The sequence below is a fragment of the Cryptotermes secundus genome, unplaced genomic scaffold (assembly GCF_002891405.2).
Source record: "Cryptotermes secundus unplaced genomic scaffold, Csec_1.0 scaffold273, whole genome shotgun sequence".
Lineage (NCBI taxonomy): Eukaryota > Metazoa > Arthropoda > Insecta > Blattodea > Kalotermitidae > Cryptotermes > Cryptotermes secundus.
Window position 1 is genome coordinate 1,657,069 of NW_019744109.1, and position 8,444 is coordinate 1,665,512.

General features: G+C 45.6%; 1 protein-coding gene across 1 annotated transcript; it reads left to right on the forward strand.

The window, feature by feature from the left end:
* The first annotated feature begins 6,584 nt into the window (after positions 1-6,584).
* Positions 6,585-7,970, forward strand: LOC111874425 (glucose dehydrogenase [FAD, quinone]-like). Its single transcript, XM_023869922.1, has one exon. It carries the CDS (start codon positions 6,585-6,587, stop codon positions 7,968-7,970), a length of 1,386 nt encoding a protein of 461 aa, XP_023725690.1.
* Positions 7,971-8,444: the final 474 nt, after the last annotated feature.

The following is an 8,444-nucleotide window of genomic DNA, read 5'->3' on the forward strand; positions in this document are numbered from 1 at the left end:
TGTCTTGGTGTCGAGCCCCAGCTGGGGCTCATGACCAGATATTTCTTTTTTGAATGAAAGTTACTGTCCTGTCCATTGGGGGGCGCCCTCTCTGACGAGAGGTCGGGTCTGTCATTTGTTAGTCAGTCTGCAGTTAACAGTCCATTGTCTGTATTTACACATATACAATTTGATATATATATATATATTTTTTTTTTTTATAACAATATGTACAAGGCCTCTGTCAGTCCAGGCTCAGTACAGCAGATTATGCCCCATTACTAGTATTCGCCACTACGGCAGTTTAGTCACTTGAACGGTCGTATGCCTGACCGCCGCCAAGTTTAAGCCTCTTATACTTTCTATGTCGGGCTTCGCCTTGACCAATATTACGAACATTCTCATTATCATGATTTTGTATGACTTCTGCTTGTTGCCTGCATAATTTTGTTATAAAGTCATATACGTATGGGATTTTGAATGCCATGTGCAGTTCGCGGATCGGTGTGCGCCTTGGAAAATTGCCAATGGTGCGGAGAACCTTGTTTTGCAGGCGCTGCAATTTCACTAGATGGGTGTCTGCCGCAAACTCCCAGGCGGGACTAGCATAAGTCATTACGGATCTAATGAGAGCTTTGTGGAGGGTCAGTTTAATGTTAGCGCTCAGTCGCTCAGTTTTGAATAGGGAATATACTCTGATGAATGTTCTGAAGGCCTTGGCTTCGATCATTTCTATGTGTAATCTCCATGTCACTCTTTTATCGAAGATTACACCTAGATATTTTGCGCTATTTACAAATGGAATATTTCTTCCATTTAGAGTAAGACAAGACTCAGGCGGTCGACGACTACGAGAGAAGTAGATCCCCTGAGTCTTGTCCTCATTAATTTTTATATTCCAGCGCTCACACCAGGTCTCCATTGAGTTGAGACCGCGCTGGAGTTTTCTAACAATAAAACCCTCTTTGCGATCTGTCGCATATAGACAGGTGTCATCCGCAAAGAGGGCCAGGTGAACTCCTTGAGTTTGGGGGGCATCATTTATGTACAAATTAAAAAGAGTAGGGGAAAGGACAGAACCTTGTGGCACCCCTGCTTGCATTTCCCTTGGCGTTGACATTTCGCCTTCTACCGAGACCCTGAATTTACGATTAGAAAGGAAAGACCCAATAAGTTTGGTTAAGTTGTGTGAAAATTCCAATTTTGATAACTTATACAGCAAGCCTGAGTGCCATGTGGTATCAAAGGCTTTTTCGATGTCCAAGAACACTGCAGCCGTAGACATTTTATTGTTGAAGTTAAGGGTCACGTGGTCCGCCAGCCTCATACATTGCAGAGTCGTGCTGTGACGTGCACGAAAACCAAACTGGCTTGCGTTGAGCAGGCCTCTGTCCTCAATGTGTTTCTTGAGGAATTTCAAAATTACTTTTTCGAATAGTTTTCCTGTCGTGGACAGGAGGCTGATTGGACGTAAATTTTGAGGAAATTTCGGGTCTTTACCGGGTTTTGGTAAAGCTATTATTTTTGCTTCCTTCCAAGTATTTGGAAAATGCGAGAGCCGAAAGCAATGATTGAATAAATGCGTTAGGTGAACCAATGGTCGTCTTGGAAGGTGCCTGAGGCATTCATTTGGGATGCCGTCAATTCCACAGGCCTTTTTTAATTTCAGGGATTTTATTAATTTCTGAACGTCACATGGTCTGATCTTTTGAGGGGGGCTGTCGTCAACGGTGTCTAGCAGAGCTTGAGCTCTAGCCTCCACCCGCCGTTCATGGTTTTCGCTGCACAGGTCATGTGGCGTGAACTGAATTTCTAAATAGTTAGCAATTTCGTTGGCTTTTTCTGAAGGATGAAATTTAAGACCAGAAGAACCATGAATAGCAGTTGGTGCCCTTGGTCCGTCTCTCTGAAGGAGGGACTTCGCAATGGGCCATATAGCCTGAGGTGTGACTTCAGCGTTACCTAATTTTGTTTCCCACCGTTCAAGTGCCTTTTTTCGGGTCATTCGCCTGATTGCTTTGGTGACCCAATTGACTGCCGTTTTACATGCTGGATCCCTGGTTTCTTGCCATAATTTTCTTTGCCTCTGCTTATACTTTATCAAACGATCTAGGCCAGGTAGATCGTTGTTTATGTCCGAAAGTGTAACTTTACTTGTCGACAACCTATATGCCGAAGCAATAGAGGCTGCAAATTCGCGTGCCGCTTTATCGGCTTCTACCCCAGACTTAATTTCTAGTTGAGGTGATATTAACTCAGAGGCGAGACTTTGAAACCGCTCCCAATCTGTAATTTTCTCAATAGGTTCCGAAAGATTCCTAATCTTAACGTGATCCAGTATGTGGAATGCTATTGGTAGGTGATCTGAATCCAAAATATCAGAGACGATGACATCTGACACTCTGATATTTTGGTGAACCACAATGTCCAACACGTCACCATTACCCGCAGGGGAATAGTGAGTGGGGCACTGTGGCGCTGAAATTTCGAAGTCACTCCTATTAAATAAATCAATGAGTTTCAAGCCTGAGGGGTTTGAGACTCTGCTATTCCAGAATGGGTTCTTAGAATTCAGATCACCTGCCAAGATTGACTTACGTCTAAAGCTTAAGAGCTCAGTGATGTCAGCATCACTCCAGGCTCTGCCTGGAGATTTATAAACAGCTGCAAGTAGTACTTGGCTGTTACCAATTGGTATGCAGACCCCTGTCGCTTCTACTGAAACAAGGGGTGGCAGGTCTACATGGTTGTGGGGAATGCCTTTTCTAACTGCAACGGCAGTTCCGCCTTTTCTGCCCGATTGGCGGTCGGTTCTGTAAAAGTGGTAATTTGGAATAAAGAACCTCTCATGAGGTTTCAGATGTGTCTCTGAAAACAGGGCCACATCTACGTGTAAGTCTTGCAGCTGTTTACTGAGCTCATAGCGCTGCCTCCCAATGCCATTCGCATTAAATGCTATGACTTTGAGGGGCCTATGAACTCTAGTGGCCATCTTGCTTCATGAGTTTGAGTACAATTTTAGTGATGGCCAATACTTTTTCATCTTCCGTTACTGCACCACTGACCTCTGTCATAATTTGCTGCACTATAGTCACTACTCTCAACATATTGTCGAGAGATGGATTGCTGGCGTGAGGAGCCTGGATTGACTGACCTGTTTCTTTCTGCAGTGCAGGGGCCGGTGCGGTCTGCCTCCTTGTTGTGGGTGGAGCCACTGGGACCCGGCTTTCCTGGGGGCGCTGCTGCTGTTCTGCTGTAGCGCCTCTGAGTGCCGCCGCGAAGGAGACACCTGGTGTGACCGTGGTTGACGAGAACACCCTCCCGGCGGTAGTTGTGGGCGTTCTCCGAGCCTTCCTTTTCTGTTGCTCCTCCCTGGCATGTTTGCAACCCCGATAATTGGCGGGATGTGGCTTTTCTCCCTCTGCCAATCGGCAGTTGCAACATACCGGGGTGGACGCAGAGTTCCCCTTTTCTGGGCACTCCTTGTGCAGGTGGCCACCTCCGCACCACAAACAACGTGGGGGTTGTTTGCAGTTCGCCCAGACGTGGCCGAACTGCTGGCAGTTGTGACACTGGGTGAGCCCATTCTGCCCTCTGTACGCCTCTACCCTGATGGCAATGTGGCAGAGGTTGGTCAGCCGGAAGATCTCCTGAGATTTGTCCGACCGGGAAAGGGTGATGAGGAAGAGGGGGAGGTTCCGGACTGTCCTCTCCTCCGAAGGCGACCCACGGGTCGACGTCATTTGCTTGACGCTCACGACGTCAAACCCAAGGGTCGTTAGACCTTCGGAGATGTCCTCCGCAGGGGTGTTGGGAGGGAGGTGGCGGATAACCGCTTTGATCGGCTTCTCAGCCTTGGGGAAGAAGGTAAAGTGCGGGAGTTTACTGGCCTCCAGGAACTTTCTGGTCAGAAGGAAGTCAGCCATCTCCTTCATGACGATTCTGGTTCCGCTCCTGGTGTTGCGGAACTCAAAATCGCCCGAGACTATCCCTTTGATTTTCCTCTGCAATTGTATCAGGTTTGTTGCAGAGGTGAGTACAATGGGAGGCGGCCTACCTGACTTGTTTGCCGATGGCTGCCCCTCTCCTGGCTTGTCGGATGTCTCCTCCGCGACGTCCATTGCCGATGTCCTTAGTGGCGCATAGAAGTTTTTAGTCGTCACTTCAGCCTGGGACTTTACTCTAGGGTCTCTCGGGCTTGGTGACGGCTTGAGTTTTTTGGTCTGTTCTTCCGAGGGATTTCGCTTACGCCTCCTTTGCTCGCGAAATTCCTCGATAGATTCAGATGGTTCGGGCAGTAGCGACTCTCGCAATTCCCTATGGGTGGTAGCATAGAGACGGAGCAGGCCTGTGAACAGGGCCTTGCCGTCGAGGTGCCTACAGAGAACCGACCTCTCGTCCTCAGACTTACTTAATAGCTGGGTCCATACCGCGCCGTTTCCGTTAATGGAGGGCGAGGTATGAATCAGCCGCCCTATTGTTCGTAAGCCCTGGCCAAGGAGGTCAATGTCCTCTTCGCAGCCCGGGTTGTTACTTTTCAGGCTTTCGTGATTCCTCTCGTAGGAAGCCACGATAGCCCTCCAGCGCTCTTCACAGAGTGTAGGCTCCGTCATTTCGCCTGCTAGAGACGGGACGGCCCCACCACCGATACGCCAGCCACAGACTCCTTTGATGGTCGCAGACAATCTCAAGTCGAGTCGAGTCAAGTCAAGTCACGTCAAGTCAAGTCTCTCACAGCAACCAACTGCACACACACGATCCAATTTGTTGAATCCACAACTCCAATAGCCCCTGTCGCAGACACTCACGTCGCTGACCTAGGACTCGCCGAATCTCACACTAATCCGCAGCAATAATATCACTGCTTGCCAATCTCTCTAACCCATCAAACAGACAATCCCATCCATCAACCGAATCCACCTCCTATCCTCAACCCAGTCGAATCGGCTCGCTATCTTCGGCTCGTTCGAAGACTAACCTACACCACAAAATTTTTCGAGGTCAAGTCAAGTCAAGTAATCTAACCAATCACTCTACCTCAACTCGGATGTAACTCATTGCACTAACTGTGTTCTCCTCAAATAACTTCAGCACGGACCACATAGAAAATATCATTTCCAACAATTCCTCAATTTCCGAGTCAAGTGCTCATTGTCGCGGAAACTTGTTTACCAGGTCATTGACACCTAGCGGACAGTATAATCACTTCATAATACCTGTATTAACATAATTCAAGCACTGCAGTTTTCGCATGAATATTTCCACATCGTATTTGTGTCTCTTGTGCAGTTTGTCTGAGATAAGCGACTGGAGAGTACTACTCCTGGAAGCGGGTGGGGAGGAGCCCCCACAGGCCGATGTACCGGCCTTCGTGGGCTTGAATTTAGAAAGCAGGTTTGACTGGCAGTTCCAAACGGAGCCACATGAAGGGTACTGCGGAGGAAGATCGTGTACATGGAAGGCCGGGAAGGTTCTCGGGGGAGGAAGCGTTCTCAATGGAATGGTATACAACCGAGGAAATTCTAGGTCCTACGATATGTGAAAGAACTGGGTAAGAATCCTGCGTGTTGTTTATTTTACCTTGCTGTACCAGGTGTTAAGGTTATGAAATATAGTACGTGACATAAAGTGACGAATCTATGGATGTGGTGAGAAGCATTATAATAATGCTTTAAGTAATGATTTACTTTTACGTAGAATGACCGATACATAATTAATACAGGTGGTTTTTCCTCCGAGATTGTAGTCGGGTCACTTATACACTTAGAGCCAGACATATTTCCAAGCCTTCTGATTGCACTGATAGGTGACAGGAATAGTTTCGAGGTTGGAAACTCTCGAGTTGACTATTATAGCAAGTGGTAAATTTAGGAAATACGCGTGAAAAGACTACGTCATAACACGGCAATGTTGTCAGCATTAGTTAGAACTAAAATTGAAGCTCGCATGGCAAATTCTGTTCCATCATTGCATGCAATATAAAATAGAAAAATTTAAATTATTATGGAATAAGGAAAGTAAATTTTAAATAAGATTTACTGAACTCTTACAGGGCTTAACTACAACTAACAGCAGCTCTAACGCTAATTAATACACTCTGCAGTTCTCTACAGCACATTCGGAGTCTTCTCAGTCTGCTGTAGCTTCACCGACCGTCGCCTGATAACGGCTTTCAACGTCGTAGCTTCCTCAGCTTCCGTATTCACATCCTTACTGGCCGAGGAATGTCTCAAAACTAACTACATCCTACATTTGTCCTGTTTTTGACACCTGATCGCACAGAGCTAAGAAAACACATCTCCCGACAGCTCATCTATTCTTGCAGCACACAGCTATCGCACTGACCGCGTAGAGAACACCGCTTTAGAGTAACTCCAGTGTTACTTGTAACGAATCTGTTGCATAGCAACGGTTGTGTCTGCTGGCTTCACAGTTCTTGTCTTGAGCAAATATGCCACAATATTATACAACTTATGCTGAGCGGCTGTACTAATCAACAATCAACAATAATTAAACTTAAAATTAAACTGTTATAAATGAAGTGACTAGAATATAAATATCACTTATCCCTAGGTTTGAATTTTACAGTACTAAATCTAATACTGATGGTGATGCTTATGTTGAAAGTAATATTTGTCAAAACAGGGAACGATGGTTGGGGGTTTGAAGACGTCCTTCCATATTTCAAGAAGTCTGAAAACAATGGAGATCCCCCCATCGCTGCCAACAGCAGGTACCACGCGGTGGGAGGTCTCTTGAACGTGCAGAGGCTCCCGTACCAGGACAAGAACGCACAACTTATCGTCGAGGCATTCCGGGAGCTCGGCTACACGAGTGTCGATATCAATGGCGGCACCCAAACCGGGGTCACATTGCTGCAGTTTACTCAAAAGGATGGAAGTCGAATGAGCACTAACAGAGCCTTCATCGAGCCTTTCCGCGATGGCAGAAAGAATCTTAAAGTTGTAACGAACGTTAGAGTTACAAAGGTCCTTATTGACCCAAACAAGAAAACGGCTTATGGGGTGGAATATGCATGGGAGAAGCACAGACATATCAGAGGTAAAGTTTATGCTAATAAGGAAGTCATAGTTAGTAGTGGAGCACTAAAATCGCCACAAGTGCTCATGCTCTCTGGAATTGGTCCTCGAAGCATCCTTAGTGCAGCAGGTATTGACGTCATTGAGGATCTACAAGTTGGTCAGAACTTACAGGATCACGTTTCAATGCCAGGAATTGTATTCAAACTGGGGGAGAAACAGCAGACCCTGTCAAGCAACCAGAAAGTACTGAGAGACATTCTTGAGTATGCACGTCATCATAAAGGGCCACTTTCCGGGACAGGTTCCCTCGAAGCGTCTGGTTATATAAAGTCTCGATATGCTGATCAAGCTATCGATTATCCTGATATCGAATATACTTTGCTACCACAAGTAGTGATTAACACCAGCTTAGGTGAAATACGCTTCACCACTCCATTTCCTGAATATAATCGGATTATGTTCAAGCCTACCGTTATGTTAGCAAAAAGCATCGGGTATGTCACTGTCCAGAATAAAGATCCTTTTCTCCAGCCTATTATAGTTCCAAATTGTTTCGCAAATATTAAAGATTTGAATGCATTTATTGACGGCTGTAATTTTGTAGCCAAGAATTTGTCCAACACAAAAGTGTTTAAGGATGTGGGTGTGTCTTTAGACACAACGCCTTTGCCGAACTGTTGCCACGTAGAATTTGGCACCAACGACTACTGGGCTTGTCTGGCAAGGAAATATACATATACAGGTTTCCATTATAGTGGAACTTGTAAGATGGGCCCCGACAGTGACCTAGCAGCTGTTTTGGACGCTCAGTTAAGGGTGCGTGGGGTTCAGCACTTGCGTGTTATTGACGCATCCATTATTCCCACATTAGGAAACTCGAACACTAATGCTCCAGTAATAATGATAGCGGAGAAGGCGTCGGACATGATCAAAGAAGCTTGGAAATGAACGTATCCATATCCAGTTCCATGCGTAGGGGACGATGGAGAGTACAGGAGGAAAATACTGCAGGCCATAGAAATTTAACACATGTAGTAGACAATTGATTTATTATTTTTATTATTATTTATTTATTATACTGCAATTGGGTTTTAGCCCGGTGGCAGTAGTACACAATAGGACACAACAGACAAGTAACACACATTACACTAAGTGACAACACGCTCAAACAAAACACAATACACAAAACACAAGAATAAGGACATCCTACCACAGTGAATACAAACCAAATACGATTAACAACTACAACAATTACAGAGAAATACAGACAACTGCAACAAATACAACAACAATTACAGAGAGAGACAATAAATACAGAGAGAATTAATATAACACCCAAAACACAAACAAAAGGAAACCAACGTCATGGATGCGTATAGTGCCTCAACATAAAATAATTCCGATATGAGCGCTGCCTCAAGC

Bases quoted from the DNA above. Each gene is read 5' to 3' on its own strand.
- LOC111874425 (XM_023869922.1), top strand. From the start codon at position 6,585: ATGGTGATGCTTATGTTGAAAGTAATATTTGTCAAAACAGGGAACGAT.